General features: G+C 39.5%; 2 protein-coding genes across 2 annotated transcripts; both read left to right on the top strand.

Moving 5' to 3' along the window:
- Positions 1 to 5,605: 5,605 nt before the first annotated feature.
- On the top strand, positions 5,606 to 23,414 carry LOC145462382 (TRAF-type zinc finger domain-containing protein 1-like). The gene is made up of 10 exons (XM_081445891.1): positions 5,606 to 6,361; positions 8,577 to 8,712; positions 9,970 to 10,023; positions 12,484 to 13,201; positions 13,918 to 13,991; positions 15,257 to 15,367; positions 15,643 to 15,691; positions 16,004 to 16,074; positions 20,195 to 20,827; positions 21,633 to 23,414. Exons 1-10 carry the CDS (start codon positions 6,321 to 6,323, stop codon positions 22,047 to 22,049), a joined length of 2,304 nt encoding a protein of 767 aa, XP_081302017.1. The 5' UTR covers positions 5,606 to 6,320; the 3' UTR covers positions 22,050 to 23,414.
- On the top strand, positions 8,711 to 9,956 carry LOC145462483 (uncharacterized). The gene has a single exon (XM_081446020.1). The coding sequence runs from the start codon at positions 8,813 to 8,815 to the stop codon at positions 9,362 to 9,364; it is 552 nt and encodes a 183-aa protein (XP_081302146.1). The 5' UTR covers positions 8,711 to 8,812; the 3' UTR covers positions 9,365 to 9,956.
- Positions 23,415 to 23,486: the final 72 nt, after the last annotated feature.

The raw sequence follows: 23,486 nt of genomic DNA, 5'->3' as shown, positions 1-23,486 counted from the left end.
CTAAAACAACCCCTAGGTTATAATCAAGTTGTACTGCTTATAGGTCACATGAACAAATCTCCACGTTAGGTGGACAGAACCTCACAGGGAAACAGTTCCTCAATATACGAAGCTTATTCAGTTGATTGTTACTTATTTGTACTCACTTTTTTTTCTTGGATCCTGTAATACTGACAATGGCGATAATAAGGATGATAGCGAGGCCTAAAGGAATTCCTAAAATTCCATACTCCTTTACCCAGTCACCAATAAATCCTTCACCTTCATCTAGAAAAAGCACCTCGTTTTTTCGTTTTGTATTTGTTTTAACCTCTTCCAGGCGTTCAGTTAATTGGGGCGCAACGTGAAAAACGGCAAGCGAAAAAGTAGTGGAGAAGCGCGGCGAGAGAAAGCGAAAGAACGCCTGTGGGCAAACTTAACAAAAGGTCGTTCCGGTATACCACGATCTAGGATACCCTCTGATTGGTCAATTTTGACAAGTTTTGTCAACACTCGAGCGTTAGTGACGCAGATGAGAAATGCGATATGGCGGTGGTCAGTGTAAAATGGGATTGACGGGCTCACACGACTCCTGCGGTTCGTGTCATTTGTACGTTTGCCTTTCTCTTTTCGGTCTCACGACTTTCTTTGTTTCAAAGGAAGGAAGGACCTTTTGGTAAGTTTGCCCATAGGCGTTCTTTCGCTTTCTCTCGCCGCCCTTCTCCCCTATTTTTTCGCTCACCTTTTCTCGCGCTGCGCCTCAACTAACTGAACACCTGTAGTTGTTTGAAAGCTAGCCTGCGAACAGGCTCTTTAGTCGAGTATGGGAGAAACGAAGGGCCGCTTCACTCTCCACCAGTTTCTTCTCGGGCCTTCCATTCGCGGTCAGACCCTTTAAGCCGGAGCCTGTTCACAGGCCATTTGAAAGCTGGCCTTACTAATAAGCATTAGTAAATATGTAGACTCAGACAGAGACATCTTTCTCAAAATCTGACAAGTTTCTAGTATCTTTCTGACTGCGAGGTCAAAACGGAATTGCCTCTCCCTCCCCTCCCTTTCCACACCAGGCAGACTCTCGCTTCATGTTCTGTTCCTTCGACAGGAAGATGATTTTTGCTTTTATATCAAAAAGTTTTATGAAACTAAACTGAGGAAGGAAGATTTCTTGAAAAGCCTAACTCCACTCCTGTTATTCGTCGTTAGTAGCCCAGAGAAGGTTTTGCCTTAAAATGTACGTGCGTACCTTGCTCGTCGTCCTGGCCTTGTTTTATGAATGTTTTATTCGGCATCTCTGTTAACAAAAAAAGACAATAAATTAAGTAATAAAAAAGCGCGCCTATTAAAAACCAAATCTTGGTTCAATAGGCCCTTTGCACGATCCGGTCACATGGTACAAAATCACATATGCTGGTGTGCAAGTTGCAAAGCGGGACTTCCAAAACAATGCAACTCGCACCAGTCCACCTGGACCTGCCTTTGTTTTGGAAGTCCCACTTCGCAACTTGCGCACCAGCATGTGTGAATTTGTACCGTGTGACCGGATCGTGCAAAGGGCCTGTTGGTTCGGGTTGCGCTTGGTATGTAAAGAGAATTCACTTGTCATAACAAATACACAAATAACTTTGATTGATCAGACTGAGTTTAGCTACAACGAAAGCATAGCTAGTGTGATCAACGAGATTCAACGCCTGCATGTTCACACTGATTTAATGCCTGCGTGTTCACGCTTGACGTTTAAAATAAATTAAGAAAGGAAGACAGACAGGTTTAGTAAGAAAGGAAGCTAGGTAATCCCCAGCAATTCGATAGGTCGCCCCGACAATTCTCCAGTGGCAGTTTTTACTTCTGGGTAGAGAGAAGCACTTATGTAAAGGTTGAGCGCCTTGTCAAAGGTAATCAATCCTCCTCAAGGTTTTGGAAATGCCAGGAGGGCCCTAGAAATAGCCAATTCTGTGACATAGATTGTGCTCACTTGGACAGCCCAAGCGGCCTTACGGGGATTTTCATCTTCCACTTAAAATCTCACGCAACGCGCGTGCTAATCAGTTATCTGCTGAAAACTGGTACGATATCTTAAAATAACTTGAGAGTAATTACCTTGAGACTGAGGCATATACGGGAGATTAAATTTCTTACTCTTCAGTCTCTCTTGATCTACCATAACACTTTTTAGCTGACTTGAATCAATATCCGAATCAAAATCAATATTCGTGAAATTTAACTACTGGGGTCTTTTTGCCCATGTTTTAATGTTAGTGTACTTACTGTAAAACAAGACTTGAACACCTCTCACTTCACAGCCCTTGGTGTTGCACGCTGAAGCTCTATAGGTGCCCGAGTCTTCCTCAGTAAAGGGCGATTCGACTAGCAAACGCCTGTCATTGTCAAATGTCTTGTACCTGCTGCCAATCACCAGCTCGTGCAAATCTTTATGCCACTGTATTTTGATTGGTTGTAGCCCTTTAACAGACACGCTGAGATTGAATGGTTTCTTGGCAGTCATTGAGATGCGTAGAGGAGACTTGACTTTGAAATAAAGGTAAGGCTTACTTCCGGACAGTTTCATGGATGCTGTTTCTACCACAGGTTTATTCTTTTGTGCTGCATTATCACCCAAAGGCTTTGGTTTGGCTGAAAAAAGCGGAGACAAGTTTGCAAGTACATTTAATGCTGATTTAAACCAAACTGCATAATTAATCGTGGCAGTTTTTATTTGCTGGGGGCATAAAAACACCTAGCTGTGAACGGAAGACAATTTTCGCAAGGTTAAACTGATGTTTGATGATTACCATCGACTCAGATCCTTTACAAATTTTACATGCCGGTTATTACCAGTCCAATATCGTTATCAAATTTTAAATTATGTTACGTCACAACATGGCGGTCATTTCAGAGATCGGGGACGTTCGTACTTTGTTCGCTCTTCTTCGGTTATCCACTCATCGTTATTTGATTACTTGCAATACAGATTATGTAGAATCACAATGAGTTGTTCTTACTTATCAGATTTCGATGCAGTTGGCACTACTGTTGTGGGACAACAACTTGTGTGGTAAAAACTATTTCGGCAATACTTACGCGGCAAGATGAGTTCTGCCTTCAAAATTGTGCTGTTTTGAAGATTTTTATCCATAGCTATACAACCGTAGTCGCCAGCATCCAGTTGTGTTACGTTAGTGACGGTGAAAGCCTGTCCTATTTTTATGAGTTTCTTTCCATTCGGTGCCAGATAAAATAGAGGGATCGGCTCGTGATGAAAAGACAAAGCCGTGTAATAAGCTGGCTCGTTAGTTGTGCATTCTATCGTCATGTTTTCTCCTTCATTGAGCTCGTAGACGATCACAGTGTCATCAACATACGTTAAAGAGGCTCTGGTACAAACTGAAATTGAGATGAGTTCAAATGTCAGGTCCTGTCATCCAATCACAGCTTAATTTACTTGAAGTGTGGAATCTCTCTTCTAGGACTTGACACATTGTGGCTCCTAAAATCGAGCATTATGTTTTACAATATTTCTTTGCATATTCCAGTGTCCCCAATTAACAGGGCTAAACATTTTGGCACTTCATTAAAATGATATATTTGGCGTCCTTCCCCCCCCCACCCCCAATTTGCTCGACTTCCGCTATTATCTTCGCTATTATACCGAAATTGTTTCCCCACCCCGTCCCTCACTCGAAACAAACTTAATTCTCATTATACTATTATTAACACAAAAGTGGAAACAACTTATGATATACTCCCATAAATAAATGCAATATTCAGAAACCAGTCAGTAACACACTGCGATCATTTACCCAATAGGATAACAAGTGAGTAAAGTTGGTTAGTTGGTAAGTTAATCTCTTGTAACTTACAAGAGATTAATGTGTGACAAATTAACTATACTTGGTAGCAAATGAAAACGTCTTAGAACTTTAAAATGGCTTGCATTGCAATTTAACAATTTGGACGCTAGTGCCTAAATTAGTCCAAGAAAATAAAACAAAAGTTATTTGCGCGTGCTTTATCGCAAAATGGCACTATTACGTTGGCAAAATGGTACAATTATGATGGCATTATGCTTCGTCTATACTATTATGCCAGACGTTATGCCGGCATAATGTATCAACCCTTACTATCGTCTAGCTGTGATCAGTGAGTCTGTTTTTCCGGCTGTTTCACACCGTCTAATATGATACAAGCCGGACGATGGAAGAAGCTGTGAACTTTTAATTAGTCCCCCTAGCATAGTTCTTACGTTTTTAGGAGTATTTTTTATTTTTTTTTTTTTATTAAAGCATTAAAGCATTGAAATAAAAAGTAAACGGTAATTTTTGCCCCACTGGAAACGATGAATAGCGTACATTATGCTATTAATATTTCAAAGCCCTTGCTCTCAATTTCTATGAAATGATAGTTATTTTGGCCTGTGGCGTCATCAACTATCAACTTAATCTAACTGTTAAATGGTAATTGATTTAGCCACGACTTACTGAATCAGCGATTTGTTTGTTTGTTTGTTTGTTTTTGTTTTTGTTTTTGTTTTTTACTTAAGGTTAGTTTGCTTTTGTTATATTTTCGATTTTTGTTTGATTTTTCTGATCTCAACTGAAACTTTTAAGGTATATCTAAATTTGAGTAAGTACTCTAATTAGCTAAATCTATTTTTTTTTCCCTCGAAATTAAAAGCAATCATGTGTTCACTGAAGTTTTAAAAAATAATTTGAGAGGGATTCCCCGGAAGAAAAGGGCCCATGTTAGTTCTCCTTTGGTTTATCCCAGCTTACACAAGCTTATAGTAAAGTAACGACTTTTTAAAAGCAATCAACAAGAACAAAAATGAAGCACCTTGTAAGTATTTTAACCATAACGGATCCGACCAACGGATCATTGTAGATAAAAAATATCATGTTTTCTTATAATTACAGCATCTTGTTACAAATAACTTAACTAATATTTTATTTCAGGAAGCGAAATTAACATCAAACACCCACCTGAACAGCACAAAATGGCACACCCAGTGATTAATAGATTTAATACCAGTTTCCCAAGGCAACTACTTCTCATAATAACTCAATCGCGAAACTCTCGTAACTTTTGTTCCATTAACGCAAAGGGTAAAGTTGCCACCGGATGCCGATGGCCACTCGAAAGCAGCATTGTTACCTAAATTGCAAACAGTTAAATCATTTTGTAGCGTGGTTGTGTGAATCTTGCAACACAATTATGAAGTCATATGGTTTACGTAGAGGCACGCGGTGGACAAGCGCGCGCAGGGGATCATATAGAACTTTGTCTTCTGTGGTTATGTTTACACTTGGTGCCTCAGAGCGGTGCAAGAGTACGATTCTTGCTGGGCAGTAATGTGAACACGACTTTTTTTTCGAGTATTCACACCAGAATTCGGCGCAGTGCCCGTGTCCGGGTACAAGGTCTCTCGGGTACTTGAGTCTTTGGAGTACCAGTGACTGAACGCAACACTATTTTCTGCCAGTGCTCTGGCACCAAGTCTGACATAGCCTCGAGTAAAAGGCGAGTTGAAGGCGAGGTTACGAATCAGGTTTACTTGAGACGATTTTTAACACGAAATTTTATGAAACCCTCCTTCACAATCCTGCGACATTTCAGTCTAAACTTTGTTGGTGTTGCGAAGTTGCTTGAAGATCATATCGTGTAACAGATATGCCTATCATTACGCGCGGAATTCTAGAAGTAGAATCGTAAAAGGCAGCAAGAGGCAGTTTCGTTCGTGGAGCCAGACGCGTAAAAGAAGAGAGAGAGAACATTGGACCGACCCCTCTGCCCTGCTTTCTGCCTTTCATGAGCGAACGAAGGGCGATTTATCGAACTGAATAAAATTGATTAATAAAGTTTCCATTCACATACCTTATTTCCTCTCTAGACAAAAAAATACCGAAAATTCGAAACAACCATGACCAGACCCCGCCCGAATGTAGCCTATGAATAGCCACGCCCAACTCCTCACTCGTTCCTTCCTGAGCGCGACCGAGCGCGACCTCTCTCCCACTCCTCCCCACTAAATGTTATCTTGGCGGGAAGAATGCCGTGGTCTCATTTTACTGTGTCAGCGGCCATACACCATCGAGTCAAAGTGAAAGTGTTGTGGAAACAGGCGGAAGAAGGGAAAATAACCGAGAAATGTTTTCGTTCAACAGCATTATTTAAAGTGATCAGAAAGTGAAAGATAGGAAAATTTCCATTGTAATGTTACCAAAAACAAATATTTAAATGCTATGTGAAGGTTCTGTATAGCATGACAGCGCAATAATATTAAGTAATTACATGTGAACCGAAGTCCGACCTGCTTTTGCTGAAAAGAAACTTTCACGGCTTGGAAAATGGACCAAGAAGAAGCGAAAACAGAGTTTTGCTCGAATTGGTAAGTATTTTGCTCTATGCATTCATTAGTGATGGAAATTTCGGTCGACCCAAACAACATTTTGGCAATAACATTTCTTTGGAGTGTTCAAAGACATCTATAATTTTCACTGAATTTTTTGATTGAAAAACTGCAGTGTCATTTATTGTGATTTCACTTTTGTTTTAAGCTAAATGGTTTCTTTTAAGTTCACTCTCTCCCTCGGTGATCTGTGTTTTTACAAATGAAAATAACTAGCTTTACAGATTCTGAACAGTGGTCCATTCAGATCAGTCTGCTCGTTATGCAAGAATTTGAAGCGGAAATACGCGTAACAACTTTATTGGTGTTAGCGTTCAGTCGCGTATGTTTTGGTCGAGTTAAAGATTGTTTTTGATGATCTCACGCCAATACCTTTCTATCACGATGTTCGTTGTGGTTTTGGTACGAAAAAGTGAAGTCTAGCATATTAGGCTTATATGTATGGATTTAAGGATTTGTCGCCGACCAACGAAAAACGCCAGACAATGTTCAGTGATCCATAAGGGACACATCTGTCTTGCTGCCGCGTGATAAAATATATTTGCTTTGTTTCAACACTCACGGAGTAAAACTCAATGACACTGCGCTTTTATAGTGAAGGGGAAAACTTTCTAGCGTCTTTGTGGCTTTAAACATCACACCCTTTCAAGTCGACCCTCATAGATTAAATTCCTTTGCCTAAAAATAAAATTATTCCGTCAGAGTCATCTGTCTATTTTACAATATCATGCAATTTTATTTTGGTTATGTGATCATTATGAAATTGTGGTGGAATTGTTATGAGTAACTGTATGCCAACCAACTCCTTTGGCACAGGTCTCAAGCCTGGACGTTGAGGCCTTTGAATTGCTAAACCCAAATTCCCAATTTTCAAGGAAAGCGCTGGTGATTTTGATGCCATTATGTTTTGTGAACCACATCCTGGGAGTTAGACATGCCACAAGTCCACATTTGCATAGTCCTTCACTTAATCATCCCTCTCCTGCTTTGCCTAAGGGCAACATAGTCACAGGCATGACTGATGTAACTCACAAAAGGCCAACTTGTTTCACTTTTAGGGATGAGAATCAGAGGGTAAATTTTTGGGTGCAATTTTTTTTTTAAAACAAGTAATAGTGAGTGGTACACAGCAACAGATCTGGTCAACTTGCTCTATTTTTTCCAACTAGGTCGATCTGATCACACAAAACTTTGTTAGGGAGTTGAACAAGATGGCTAAAAGGAACTAATAATAACCTCTTACTAACCAAGCGTGAGGGTTGTACTGGGGAATATTGGTCCTTGGACGTTTAAAAATGACCGAGGGCCAATATTCCCCAGTACGGCTTGAACAAGCTAGGTTAGTAAGTAGTTTATTATATGGCACTCAGGCCATGCTTGTTTTGGATTTGCTGGCTTTCAAAAACAGAAAAAAACACAGCTTATGACCGTTTCCATGGAAACGATCCATATGGCAAAATCCCAACCAAGAAAGAACCAATCAGAAAACTTGGATTTACCTCAAGATTATCTTGCCATATAATAAATTATTTTATACCTAACATATAGAGTACAAGTCATGTTGCAAGTAGGGTGTGAAATGTGAAAAACACATGTACAGAATATTACATGCAGGGTATGACTGAAAAACAACCTGTGTAATGTTGAGAATGCGCATTGTTTAATTTTGGGGTTCTTAGTCTTGTTCTTAGTCTTGTTCTTAGTCTTAATCTTAGTCTTACAGTCTTAGTCTTAATCTTAATCTTAATCTTTACAATCACAGATTCCTGCTTACAACTCCAACAATTTAGTTTTCACTAGATCATAAGTGATGGAGTCATAAGCAGAATCAGTATAATTCTGCTTCCGACTCCCTTAAGTTTGATTTTCATTAGATCATATCGCTCTGACTAACCTTAAACTAACAAAACAAATCATTCACAAGTAAAGGCTTTTAAAACTTAACCCTTGACTAGTCACTAATACTGAAGTTGGGAGCATACACTTCCATTTATTTGGACAGGTCTGGAGAACTTATTAAAATAGACCTTTTACTGGGATAGTGCAGCTTATTGGAAAGAGGGCACTACTTGTAAATCAAATCATTAAAATAACTTATCTGAAAGGTTGGCAAAACCAGAAAAGTAGTTGATTGACACTTAGTTTACTTACATAACATAATATGAATACAACAATTATTGTATCTTTTGAACAGCCGTCGAGACATCCCTGCTGCCAACTTTATTATGCATGTGACTCATTGCCAGAGGAATCTGACATTATGTAAGGAGTGTGGAGAACCTGTTCCCACTTCGCAGCAGGAAGAGCATTTTGAAGAATACCATGCAAAGGTGTGTGTCAGTCAGAGGGTAAAAAATTGTGGAATACTCATTGTGTGTTTTTTAAACTTATAATGTCGTAGTAAATTCTACAAAATGTAAAGAGTTTATTATGTATAAAAAACGACACACTGCCGAGGTATACAATAGTATTTTGGGCATACCACAGACTAGTACAGTAACCATTCTAGGTCTCACATTTCAGCCGAACTGCAAATTCAGCACTCATCTTAAAGAAAAGTTATGTAAAGCAAATAAATGCTTGTATGTCATCAGATGCCTCCGAAAAGAAGGATGTAGCCAAGCAGACGTAGACCATTTATTCTCTTCCATAGTTTTGCCTAATATTACTTACGCTTTATCTGTGTATGGTGCCTCCGAATCAGAGCTAACTATAGCCCAGCAGTTTTTAGATCGATGCTTTAAACGCAGTTATATATCCAAGAAATTAGAGATAGGTGAATTGCTTAACGTGCAAGATTATAGAATTTGTAGGAACGTTTCTAATATCCCGAACCACCCACTTAGAGCTAATTTCCCAGAGACTAAGATTACAAGATACAACTTAAGGAATAAATCTTCCGCAATGCCCGCCATTCACTCGGACTGTTTCAAGAATACATTCTTTAATAGGATAGTTTTTAAGTACAATGTAGCTTTGTAAATAGTGTACTTTTTGTATTCGATTTTTGTATTTGTTTCCATGTAAATATCTATCTTATTTAGAGACATATTGTAGCCCATTAACATTGTTATTTTTAAATGTAACATAAGATATGTAATTTTATCTTTTGAACAATAAAGACACTTTATTTATTTATTTATTTATTAAATTATTTGAACCCAGGAGTATCAGTAGTTTGTATACCGGTAGTGTGATCGTCTGGGTGAGGGTAGTTCTGAAAAGAACTGTTGTTGGTGACTGACGTTTTGACAACCTGAGTGGAAGTCATCTTCAGAGTCAAGTGAATAGTGTTTGTCAGTCGATGACAGCTGTAAGCTGTAACTTGTGAGGGTTGTTAGCGGTGCCAATAATGTACAGCATGCACAACTTCTGCCTCTTTCCTATATACTCTAAAGAGTAGCAGTGCCTGAAATATATTTTTTACTTGTCCTGTAAAGCGGCCAGGCAATCTTCCCCTCCAAATGTTTTCTCTCTTTTCTCCATCCCATCCTATCCAATTTGCTTTTCAACAAACCTAACATGACTCACCTACAGATAAAAAAAATATGGTTAAACTGGACTTCTAATGTTTCATTGTTTCACAGGAAAAATGTGATTGTGGTCAACTTGTGGAAAAAATGAACCTTGAAGAACACAAGGTTGGTATACTTTCAGTAAATGTTAGATTTAGGACAAAATCTGATAGGGAATCGATCAATTTCAGTTCTAAGTGGACAAGAACCTTGTTCCAGAATTGTAAGCATATTACAGTCATTGTTGCATTTTCTAAAAACTAAAGATAGAAATAGTTGCCTGAAATAACAACAAAACAATTTCCCGTGGGAACTTGAGGAAACAAAATTTCAAAGTTCAGAGAAATTGTGCGAACACGGATAAAATTTCATCATCAGTTTCATCTCACCAGTACTTTCAAGTGTTTCATGTGAACTTCACATGTTGTTTTTGACAGTTGGTGTTGTTAGAAATGATTTCTTTTGAGAAGATATTTAAAACAGTCACACAAAAGTTTACGATGCATTGTAAATAATCTTGGTACAAAGTTTTTCTCTAATTGTTACTTGAACTTCTGGTGGATTCCTTCTTAATATTTTTCCAGGGAGAAGTGTTTTCTTAGAATTTCTCCTGAAATGGGATTCAATCAAGAAAATCATCAATTACATGTAGAGAATATTGCCTTCAGTTAAGGCATGCCACCAAATACACAATTCACATATAAGGCAAAGATCCTCAATCCTTTGATGACAATTTATACAGTATTTTAGAATACATTCTTTGCAGGATCTTATGCAAGACCCTTGAGGACCCAAATGATCTTCAGAAGTTTTTGTAACATCCCAGATCCTAAATGATTGTCAAAAAGATCTAGATATATTACATTTGATGTGCAGATCCAGGGGATGTTTGAAAAATATATTTTTTCCAGAGGTGCTGTTAGCTTCAATATATTTTTAGTCCAGAGTGCACTATTGGGATGGTTATGGAGGCTGCCTGCTGCTAAGGCACTATGGCACTATGGCGCTATATCGCTATGGTGCTATGGCGCTATGGCGCTAAGGTGTAAACTTTAATGTTTGTTTAATTAATTAATTTCAATTAATTAATTAGCCTAGAGGCAAGGAAGTGGTGGGAGTGGGGTGGGAAAGGTACATGTGTGCTCTACGTAAAACATGTTCCATTGCTGTCAGTTAGGTGTGAACATCGCAAAGCTATATATTTGTTTCAGGTAACCCCTTGCTCTCCTTGTGGCACCATTTTCTTTAGAACAAAACTAATTTGCTCTAAACACATGCGTAGATTAGTTAGCGTTCGTGGCTTCTATATTAGGTGGAGGATACATTGCATACTGAATCACGCAGAAATGTTGAGTGGTTTTCCTTATGGTAGAACTCAACATGTAAGACGCATGCGTTCTAGCATCGTTAGTGTGATACACTATGATTCCACGCGGTATTTTATATGTCATGTCATGTGACCAAGGAGGGCAGTTATTTTTCAGGTAGCACCAATTGTCCCTTTTTATTCCAAAAGTGAAATGTCACTGTGGCTGTGCAGCTTTTAGAATTACAGGTCAGCTCAACGAATATCATCTGCTGTTTTCAAACTACAAAAGTGTGCTTGTCAGGGTTCAAATGTATTACTTCTCCTTAGCAGCTTGTTTATTTCTAACCTTAATTGTGTTTGTAAGAGAGACCAAAAAGTTCCCAAGGTAGTGGCTTTAAGACTCTGCAAATTGTAAATTTGTAACAAAAGAAACCAGGAAAATGCTCAAATATTGTTGCAGACCCCGTGGCACCTAATGAAAGCACAAATTAATTTAATCAGTCTTTGAGGAGACTTATTCATATCGGCCAAGTAGTGCTGTTTATCTTCAATACTTTTCGGTGAAATGCTTCTCAGCCACCAATATCGTCGTGTGTTGATTTTGAATTGTTTTATTGTTAACAACAAAGGTGGCAACAGAAAAAGAAAGTGGTATTTCGTAACCATCTGATAATTAAATTAGTTCTTGTCCATCGGTGAAAATCTGCATTTTTAGTAAAACAACATTGTTTCTGTTCCGTTTCTTCATCACTACATCAGATATTTAACTTTCTTTGATTTATCTCCAAAAAACAAGCACATCTTCCATGTGTTTTGGAGAAAACAAGGGTTTCATATCACATGCCTTTGCGAGGAAAACAAAAGTATCAAGTTACAAAGTTGGCGTGAAGAGCTAAATTGTCACGTTTGCTGCTTCAATGTATTATTGAATTTAAAATGGACGAAAATCAACGTAAAACACCCGTAGTAATTTGTAAGTAATTTTTGGACCTTGAATGAAAATACAATCTTGAAACATACACACTGCTAAGGGGAAAAGCCCTAGCAGACTACCAAGGTAGACACAAGCCAGAAGTGAACCGAGCAGGGGTGAGTACTCATGGAACTACTGTGCCAGAACTATCGATTGCGCTCTGCACTATCTGAGAGTGTCTCACTAGTTTTATTACCTGTCAATTGATAAATCTACAGTACAATGCAATTTGGATAGGAATGAGCACAATTAATTTTACTCCGAGTGACTTATAACCATTCTCTATATATTATTTTACAAATAGGAAAAGGATTGTCCAAACCGTGGCGTGGAGTGTCAGTATTGCGAGCTAACACTTCCTTTCAATAAAATGACTTCTCATGTAGAATACTGTGGCAGCAGAACTGAGAAATGTGACATATGTGATAGATTCATTCAAATGAAGGACTTGACTGAACATGTGAACGCTGGATGTCAGTACCCTCCCGTCAAAGAAGAAAGTAAAAAGTTGCCATCCAATCCGCCACATGACTTTTTCTCTGAAATGCCTGTTGGCATGTTGCATGCTATGGGTCTTATAGACCCTTCAGTTAGCAGTACAGATACAGACTACTTCCATCCGCTTCAAGCTGGAATGCGTGAGTTTGGATGGATTATCAACACTGGATTTGGTACTTCACCGTTTAGTGATCCACGTATGCAATATCCCGGTGGAGCAGCTTATTTTGGTGGCATTAGTACTGGAAATGGTATGATTGATGGTAGCGACGTAATTTCCCGTGGAGCAAAGAGAAGCAAAGAGTTTCCAAAACCTGAATTTGATCAGCGCATCAGTCGAGATTTTGATAAGGTTGATGATGATGAGTATACACAGGTTGTTGATGATGATGAGATGGTCGCAGCAGCATATCAAGCCGATGAGTTTGACAATGTTAATGGCAATGTTAATGGCATGTCATCTGCAATGGTTGATGGGACTTTTCCATACATGAAATCCACATTGATGGCCGATTCAGTAAATGGTATGCATCATTCCATAAATTTGTTTACTTCTTATCTAGGTACTAACACTGATATAACACTTAGGTCAGATAACACTTAAAGTCTGCAAGTTCTGCTCTCAGACCAACATGATCAGACATGCCGGTGTGGACATGAATTAATGTTCATTGTAGTTACATGTATGTACTCAGTTTAAGCAGCTGTGAAAATAAAGCCTGAAAAAATCAGGCTTGAACAAGATTTGAACCCACAACCTCTGAGAATACCGATCTCATATTGTAATATATATTGACTTGCATTCATCATCAGCTACAGGTATATTACCAACTCACAATGTAACCAGCTCCCAGTTGACATGATAGTTCAGTTGGTAGAGCACTGCACCAATATTTGTAGAGGTTGTGGGTTTGAATCCCATTCAAGCCTGAATTTTCAGGCTTTATTTTCAAAGCTGGTTAAGTTGTGTACATACATGTAACTGCGATGATCATTCATGTCTTTTCATACATTGTATCTCTCTCACCCCAGTTCAAATATATAATTATGATCTGTAATATATTTACTTGCATGGCCATTCTGTAACTAGTTCTCCTGGATTGCATGTTTTCCATTTAGGATAATTTTTTCAGCATTTTGCAAGTTTTCCTTTAGAACGATTTTGCTGGTTATCCATCAAATATTCAGGGTGGATTGAGAGAGGCACAGGCTTAACTCATTTAATTTAATTTCCACACAGATGCGGATAAAACACAACTGCCTTGTGAGTTCTGTGGTGATTTGTTTCCAGTGGATATCCTTATATTGCATCAGGTAACAAATGTAATGTACACAGGCAAAGTTGATACAAAACTGTTCATCAGTATTGTATAACATACAAACACTCAAAACAAGCAGTTTAAGGCCTGGGTTAGGAATTAATATTCCAAGCATGAGAGTATGCAAGTAATTGACCTTCATCTAAAACACGTTTTTGTTGGATGGTATCAATGTAAACCACCACTAATTCCTTAAATAATGGCTATTTTGTGCCAAATGTCACGTGATATGTCATGTGACCTCTCAGGAGCTCCAATTCTTCGTTAAAATGTTTAGGACTTTAAATCCTAAATGTGTGCTAAATTTGGTGTTTTTGTCATTATTTTATGTCTTCAGAAATATAACTATTAAATTATTTTTACCAATGAAAGTCTTTGATCCAAGCCTTAAAGTACTTGAGTACTCTTTACAGGGTAGGGATCCATATTCGCAGTCGTCCAGTCATCCGTGACAACTAAAAAATCGTATGGAAAATTTGTCCTCTGGACGATTTAAGTTTGACTCTACAAGGAAAAAAACTCATGTGTTAAATTTTCTTATGAGTTCCCGCATTCTGATCACAGAAAGAGATTTGCAGTTCTCTTTTGCAATAAACAAGCCATTGAATACGAGCAGAAAGAGCAATTAAGGGTTCCTTTAAGCCTTCATGGCAGTCTAAGAGGCCTTGGTTTTCATTTGTACCTGGATTTTACTGTGTCCCCCGACAACCACAACTACAGACATGATGTACTGCAGTGTGTGTACTGGGAGACTGGTCATGTGAAAAAAATACAAAAGTAAACTTTCCATGTACATGCTGTTCTGTTGCCATTCTTCCCTATTGAACAGGAAATAAAATTTTTCCAGGGTGAATATTTCATCTGGCATACTTGCCCAGTTAATGACTTAGAGAAAAAAACAAATGAATATGGATTCCTGCAGGGTACCAGTTAAAAGAATTTAAGATTCTCAAAGATTTAACTTTGCGTTCCATTCCTATTTTCATTTTGTTCTTCTCAGGCAACATCATTTCTATGAAGAATTTGTCACTTTCAATTTCGACCCCAGCACAACAAATTCACCTTTGATATTTATCACCATCATGTTAGAGTGTCTCAGGACAAGATTCTTTTGTTAAAATGTATTCAGAAATTCTCCTTTGATCTTTCAACTTTGAACAAAATTGAGATCTATCATCAGGGTACATGTAGCAAATCCCAAAGATTAATTTGGTTGATATGGAAGACATTTAATAACTATTGATACTTGTTTTTCCACAGAGTGGTTGTCAGCTGAGTTCAATTGATTCACTCCCAGGCAGTGCTTCACATTTTCCTGATGACAGTGTCAAGCATAAGTTGCGACGACCTAACAATTCAACTCTCTCTGTGGTGAGCAAAAAAATTTTCATTTGTAACTGAGATTGAAGGAAGGTTTAAAAATTCCACTTTCAAATTCCCTTCACTGATACCAGTGCAGTTCTATGTCACAAAACATGTCAAAATAAGTGGTAGCATTGATTCATCAAAGAAGTGCTGAGCAAACCATGCTGGAAACCATTGTGAACCAGCCTAACTAACATTATTAGTTTGATGTTTATCTAACAGTTCAAATGTATTTTGTTAGATTAAACATCTTACATCAGCAACACTGTTTCTTCTTACAGGACAGAAAATTCCAGACTTATCACACAGAACTGGAAACTAAAGGTTCAGGTTTGTTATTAAGTTTGACTTTTGTTAGTGCTGGCATGTGTTGATCCTTGAATATAAATTATTTTACTTCCTGTCTTAGGACGTCATACTGGAATCTGTAGGTTGTAAAGGTGTAAAGCATGTAGATTTTACTCTTCCCTTCCCCCTCCTTTTCATCCTCCCCACCCCTCCCCTGCCCTCCTGCCATCTGTTCTACCTTCCTTCCATCCTCCCCCCTTCCTCACACACTCACTTCCTTTCTTCTTTCTTAACTACAAACTAACATTAAACTAATATTTATTTGTTATTATGTATTGATTTTGTCTTTGGTAGAGGATGATACATTTTTGCCTTGTGAGTTCTGCCAGGAGCTGTTTCCATTTGAGAACCTCATAGCCCATCAGGTGAGTCCAAACGGGATAACTCGTGTGATTTGATTTGATTTGAAATTGCATGGGCAATCTAGAATTCCAGTTTGTTGATTTGACCGTGTCATTGCAATGTTAAATCTTCATTGTAACAGCTATGACACAGAAGTATGTCATGGATGTTGTTGTTGTTTTAATTCAAGACATGGTTACAAGTTGTATGGTTTGTGAAACTGTCGCATCTTAAATGGAGGATATTACATGGTGGTGTGAAGTTATGAATGTTATTTTTGAGAGGTAAAAACAATATTTTACGAGCGAGTGTAGGAAGAGACTAAAATATTGTTTTTATTAGAGAGAATAACATATGTATCTTCAAGCCACGGGGTAATTTTTTCGTTATTATATAGACAAACTGACTGTTTGCACAAACAACCGTGAAAAAGAGGAAAATGACGCCATTAATATCTTCACTAGTGAGGATATGGAAAATACGTTTAAAAATTGAGTAAATGTAGTCAGGAGATGACATAGTCGATAAAAGTGCCGTTGTTTGTCACTTACTTGTATATATTAGCAAGACGTTTCGGGCGCTTATATGTAGGGCGGTGAAACGAGCGGATCCGAGCAGAAAGGTGTGATGCAGTAGACTGGGGTCTACTAAAATGAGCAGATTCCGCTTAGGCCATCCCCCCTTTTTCCTCTGTTTAGCGTCGTCCGACCGACCCAGATTTTCGCGTTTTCAAAAAAAAAAAAAAAAGTTACACAGAAGGCAATGAAGGCAATGACACATTATTTCAAACAATTGTCACTTTAATCTGAAACATAAGCAATGTTTTGCCTTACAGATTTTCCCTGTTCTCGTTTGATTTTAACAACGACGTCGACTTTTTCCTCCCTCCATTGCCGCGATTTTGACTTTGTAACCACACCTTGTTGTTTCCAGGCTCCACGGATGTTATCCCGAGGTACCGGGCCTCGTAGCTCCAGACTCCTTTTCCAATTTTATTTTTGTTTTTTTTCCTTTTCCGACCGACCGACCCAAATAAGAAAACGCATTCGACAATAAACGAAGAATAAAGGGGATGGCCTTACTTACACTGGAACTTAGATTTCTAAAGAAATTCCACGAGACTCCCTTTTATATGAAGCAGCGACGTTTTTGGTGCATTTTTGTGGCAATGGGAAAAGGTTAGTTTTTCAGGTTGAAAACAGGTCTTCAAATTTCGCGCTGTAAGATCCGCTCGCGCTAGTTGTACGCGTAATCTTTTGCATCTCTTCTGACTTACGAATAAAGGTTATGTAAGTCTCTACTCTGGTATCGAGTTAATTTGTGCGTTTCTCAGAACAATGCTTAATCATAACCTAAATCTGTTTTCGATCAGTTTCTTAGGTAACTGTTACTTATTGTTTCTGCTTGTTTGGCCAGCAGGAAAGTCTGACGCGTACAAGTAGCTAATTTGCATAATGCAGGGCGTGCACTTTCAAGTCCAAGTCGGTGTTTTCAATTTGTCAATATGAAATCTTGACAAAGTATTTTTCGCCATCTTTTGTGCTAAGATGATGCGACAATTTTTGCCAACGCTGAAAGGCTACTAAGATCATGTGTGTTTCTTCGACGTAGTGAATTTTTATAATGCGAAAATGAAATAGACAAGGAGTTTTGAGAACTCAAACAACAAAATCGAAATTGTTATTCGGGTTGATTGAAGAAAGCGCTACCGTAACGTTGCTGATTTAATATCTCTGCTGTCTTCCCACATTTCCAGCTAAACTTCTAATATGATTCTCAAATATTTATCAAATCAGTCTTAAACATATTTAAAGCTAGAGATGTTGTTTGAGTTCGATGTACGGTTTTACACGAAAGAGCGTAATTGAAGTCCAATTTGCCATGTTTAGCTACAAAACACGCATCGGCGGGCGCTCTTTTTCATCGACAACCAGCGATTAATTGGATTGTTACAAAAACAAAACTGAGCAGTATTTACAGACGAAAGTTTTTATGTCTTGATGAGGCATCACGTGTTGCTTGCAATTGAGACGAAACTCAAACTCGCAAAATTTGATCTCTTTTCGGTCGCGATAGACTCTATGACGAAATCGTTGCAAGCGTGTGGCAAGAGGAGGGAAACTTTGAAGTTCTTAAACGCTGCTGTATCCAAATATATCCAGCTAATTTTTTGTTATGTTATGGAAAAACTGTTGATCTTTAACATATGTAGAATTTGGAGTGGAGTAATGTGGAGTTCTCGTAAAAGAAGAAGCGGAACACAATTTGGTCATGATAAGCGGGACATACCTGCATTCGACACTGTCTTACTTCATTCAAATTTGAGCAGCTTACGATGAAAATACTTAAGTTATATTCCAACAGTGAAAATAGTATTGAGATGTGGGCCAAAAGCATAAAAACGCCTTTAAAAATACGCCACTGGAGGCTCAAAAATAAAGAGAGAAAACGTGATTTCCGGTTCGTTGAGAGGAAATTTTTGGCAGCCATTAATCGCACCGGGGGCGCGGAAGGAGCGCTCGTGCCATTCCCTCTCCGCATCACACGTTGGACCAACCTCTCCGCGTCACACGTTGGACCAAGAGCGGACTGCCCGTTTCACCGCCCGGCCTTTTTCCGCCCTGTCTTAAAGGCTACCGCACACTAGACGATTCTTTGTCGTAGGACTATAGATTTTTGTCGGGGTCAAATCGCACACTAGCCGATTTTTTGTCGCGACTAACCGCGTTCAGGCCTGGGGCCGAGTCATCCAAAATCAAGATGGCGCCTATTCCACTGACGTGACTCTAATGACATTTCCTAATTGGTTGAGGTGTGGGCGAGCCCCGACAAACTGTCTTGGTCCACCGCACACTAGCCGACAAGGCCCGACAAGACGTTTTGAGATCTAGCTCTATCAGATATCGCCCGACAAGCCCCGATCTTGTCGCAGACTTGTCTGAATTCACCGCACACTAGCCGACAAGTGAAGATTTTTTGTCGGCCGACAAAAAATCGGCTAGCGTGCGGCAGCCTTAAAGGTGATTCCCTAGTAAAAGAACCCGCCATAGATTTCCGATGAAACTTGGTATGCTGTTGTTACAGGACAAGGAGATACTAAAAACGTCGTAAAAAGAGGGGGTCACCGTGTTTGTTTTCACGCCATAATGCTGACAAATACGATTAGTTAGGTGACTTTTGGTGATCTCCGTGCACAGCAAATAAGCTGGATTATTTTTCAATGCAGCGTGTCATATCACACAGAGTTTGACTTTCTCTGATTGTTTATTCATCTACGTCCCAGAAAAAATGTCTTCAAATACCCTGCATTTTTTTATACTTTAAAGGAAACACAATATGGGCATGCGCTGTTGGGCCCGTTTTGTCTCCCTCTAGTATTTATTTCATTTGCCAAAAAAGTAGCCATAGATTTGTGCTAAGCTTTTTCTCAGCTATTGAGGATATTGTTCTCATTGAAATTGTGAAATATATAAAGTGGGGGTCACCGTGCTCGTGTAAGAGAAAAGGAGCATTTATTTCGCTATCGAGCATAGTTTGAGGGACATCTCTTACGTTTTGTACGCGTGCGCGCTAATGACGCGAAAATCGTGCGCAGTAGGGATGCGCAATGCAATACTAAGGAATCACCTTAAGCCTTCTTCAGTTGCAAAAACCGCTTGATGTTACGCGCGATTTAAAAACCTTTTAAAACCTTTTTTTTTTGGAAAGTACACTTCCCAGGTCCAGGATGTAGTTTCGTATGAATTTTCTGACTGCTCTTTATTCCAGTAAAACACTTATGTCTGTAAAATAAATGCCCATACCCCTACTTTCACGGTGCTCCCTCCTTCACTCTTACACATGGAGCCCCATTACTTTGGCGAGATACAATGGCAGAGACCATTTGAGCAGGTCTGACTGTGACTAACTATAAGCCTGAAGCCCCCTTGTCACGGCCTATATTGTAGTTCAGATTCTTTTCAATCTTGTTCGGCCTTTCAAAATCTTTTAACAAACTCATTCAAGTGTGAGTGAAAACATCGTTTTTACAATATTTTTTTTAATTTTCACTTGATTTAAACGTCGTTTAGGGTAGTTTAAGGGTACGATAAATGTTTCAGTAACAGGGTACACATTAATGGACTAAATTTTGTTTGGTTTTAGGCTGTCTGTGATGCTTGTCCGGAAAGTCGTCCTCCTTCAGCGCTACTTGAAAGCTCGACCCCAGTGCCTCCGTTGAACAATACCAGGTCACAGGTCAGAAATGGCTCAACAAGTCGCCCCAGTAGACCAGTGTATGAATCAAAGAAAACCCAGAAGGCCATGACAGATTTTATTCCTAGCGAGCTGGATGATGGTGATGATTTAGATTTCACTCCTAATATTAATGACAATTTTACAACTAGAGATCTTAGTCGTAAGCCAGAGAAATACAGTGATCGGCATGGAGGGCATGACATCTCTCCAATGAACAATGAGCTACAGAGACAACATCGCAGGGCAGCTAATCACCAGAATATGCCCGGACAGGCAGTGTTAAGAAATAATGACTTAGCTAACAGACAACCAAGCAAGGATGCATTGCGAGATAAAAACAGGACTGCTGACCAGCCAGGGAAGAGACAACCTGAGCCGAGACTGAGTGCGCACAGCACCTCTTCCAAGCCCCCAGCAGCCAAAGCAGTAGAGGATGGACTAAGTCAGAAAAAACTGAATGCTGGATTGAGGGGCAAGCCAACAGCAGAGATGGTGAATAAACCCACTCGTGTACGGCAAAGTGACAGCGCCACTGGATCGGTGAGTGTAACAGCTGCTTTTCACTAGCGACGGAGTCGTAATCAGAAGTGTAAAGCGATACGATGTAGAGTAAATCAAACCGATGGAGTCGGGAGCAGAACAACGATTCTGCCTATGACTCTGTCGCTTACAATCTAGTGAAAATTACTTTGTCGCAGTTGGAAGCAGAAGCATAAGAATAAACCAATCACAATGCTTTATTCCGGGCCCTGTGACTGGTTGGTTCATCCACTTCTGCTTCCGACTCTGACAATCTATTTTTCACTGGATCGTAAGTAATGGAGTTATAAGCAGAATTCGTATAAATGGAAACGTTCTGATTCTTAAAACTCCGATTCTGTCGAGCTTGACTCCGCTTACGACTCCGATTTTCGATTTTCACTAAATCATAAGCACTCTTAGCGAAAAGCACCTTAACAAGATTTTAAGCAGAGTGAGTTAAACATACGAACCTGAGTACTTTGGTGACAACTTCCAAATCTCCTTACTTGTGTCGCTGCAGTGCAGCTGGGAGACAGGGATTCAAAGTCAAGGCTGACATGACTGAAAAAGATGCTGTTATTTAAGTGTAAACGTCATAAAGCATGATTCAGTTTCAACAATATTTGTTTTTCCAAATCTGAAAGATAGATAGTTAAACACATTAAAAGAACCAATAAAAAAGCACCAGGAGTTTTGTTCTTGATTTTAAAATTTAAGTCATTGCCATGCAATTGAATTAGTTTAGTCGTAGTTGTTATGGTTTATCTCGTTAAGTGACTGTTCTAAGATGTAACGTCTCCATTGTCCTGTTATCAATTTCCAGCAACCCCATCAACCAAGTATGAATGACGAAATGGAACCGCGTTATAGGAAAGCTCCTGATAACAAAGCAAGCCACAGGCGAGAAGCTAGACCGAGTAAGCCGCGACGACTTGACAACTGTGGTTCAAAATCAGATTTCTCGTCAGCCACGCAAGTGGGTACTTCTCGTAGCAATAGAACTAAGGCTCCCGATTCATTACCACCTATCGACAAGCCAGTCAGTCGCAACGGCTCCTCTTCAGTGCCTTCTAATCCTCGTCGAAATCCTCCAACTACGAGTTCAGCCGAGAATGGCATTCGCCCGAGTAGAGGAAGACCCCGGCTGCAAGACTCTGTGGATTTACCCGCCCGGGCGAGCAATACCAGGGATTCCACTCCGCCAAGGAAACCGCGGTCGACGAGAAGGAAAATCGTGTAACTGAATGGAGTGCGCAAAGCGTCTGTTTTGAATTGGATATTTTCAACATTTGGAACTTAGCTTTTAGTTTTGAACCTAAACTCTAACGTAATACACCGCAGCAATGGCACTTTGTCACATTTTCACACCAGTGGCGAAAGTGAAACTGCTTCTGATTTCCACGCCCATAAAAAGACAAAAAGAGAAGAGCATTGTTGGATTAATCCCGTCGCCAACTTTGAAACGTTTAGAGGGACGCGTTATTTGCGTTCAACAGCTCAAGGGTTGGTTGTATCCTCTCAAAATACTACCACCAAAACACCTCCGAGGCACTAATATTAAGGGTCACTCGGCAATGTCTGACATGGTCAGCTGGTATCTATCTTGCAGCGTATCACAAGGTCCAAACGGATCGGATCTGTTTTGGACTTGGCCTCTACGTCCTACAAAGATCTGCTTCTCGTGATACGTTCGCATGTTAGAGTTTTGGAAACTCGGCAAAGAACCTAAGGAGTGTTCTGTGAGACCTACGAGTCGAAGAACCGGTTTTTTGACGATGACAACAAATGCCTGAAAATGGCTCTGACCTAAGCCACTTTACTTGAATCGTTACGCGTGGAACTTGGGGTTAATAATACATAATAAATTCTGTTCAAGAAAGGAGAATGTAAGAATAAGGGTGCCCTTCCAAAAAAAAGGGGGAAAACACATATTGCAAAACTGTAAATAGTTCTTTTTCAGAGTAGTGTTGAGACAGTGTGTTAGACACACGCCTCTACAGTTCTCGATAACTTCGGTTGTATTCTTGTGTTGATTGTCAAATTCTCATCTTTATTGTCCGCTCTGACAAAGGTCGTGCTCTTTTGGGACAGCCATTGCATTTTAAGGAAGGATTTCTCTGATGAGGATGGGTTAAGTGACAGCTGTTGTTCATCACGTGTGGAGGCGCGGTAGCCTCATGGTTAGTGAGCTCGATTCCGGGTCGAGCAGTCCGGGTTCGAGCCCTAGCCGGGGACATTGTGTTGTGTTCTTGGGCAAGACGCTTAACTCTCACAGTGCCTCACTTCACCCAGGTGTATAAATGGGTACCCGGCGAATTTAATGCTGGGGGTAACCCTGCGATGGATTAGAATCCCATCCAGGGGGAGTAGAATTGGCTATAAATTGCTAGTCCCAACAGAAGACGACCAAAGAGTGATGTGAAGCCGTTCATTCGCTATTTTTGTTTTGACTGTGAATATAATTCGCCAATTTACCAAAGCAAACAAACAAATCTCCCCAGAATGGGACATTAATGAATCGAATATTATTCTTTGCACAGCTTTGAAAAATTATACGGGATTAGAATGTAGATTGCGTATTAATAAAGATTGGAGTGAAAGTAAAGCTTTATTATCGCTGCCTTTATAGAGGGCCTTTTGCCCTTGATAGAACTTCGTTTATTTTATATTGCAGAAA

Source organism: Orbicella franksi, chromosome 12, assembly GCF_964199315.1.
Source record: "Orbicella franksi chromosome 12, jaOrbFran1.1, whole genome shotgun sequence".
In the NCBI taxonomy this organism is placed as follows: Eukaryota; Metazoa; Cnidaria; class Anthozoa; order Scleractinia; family Merulinidae; genus Orbicella; species Orbicella franksi.
Note: the sequence above shows the minus strand (reverse complement) of the source record. Positions and strands in the feature narration are given on the sequence as shown.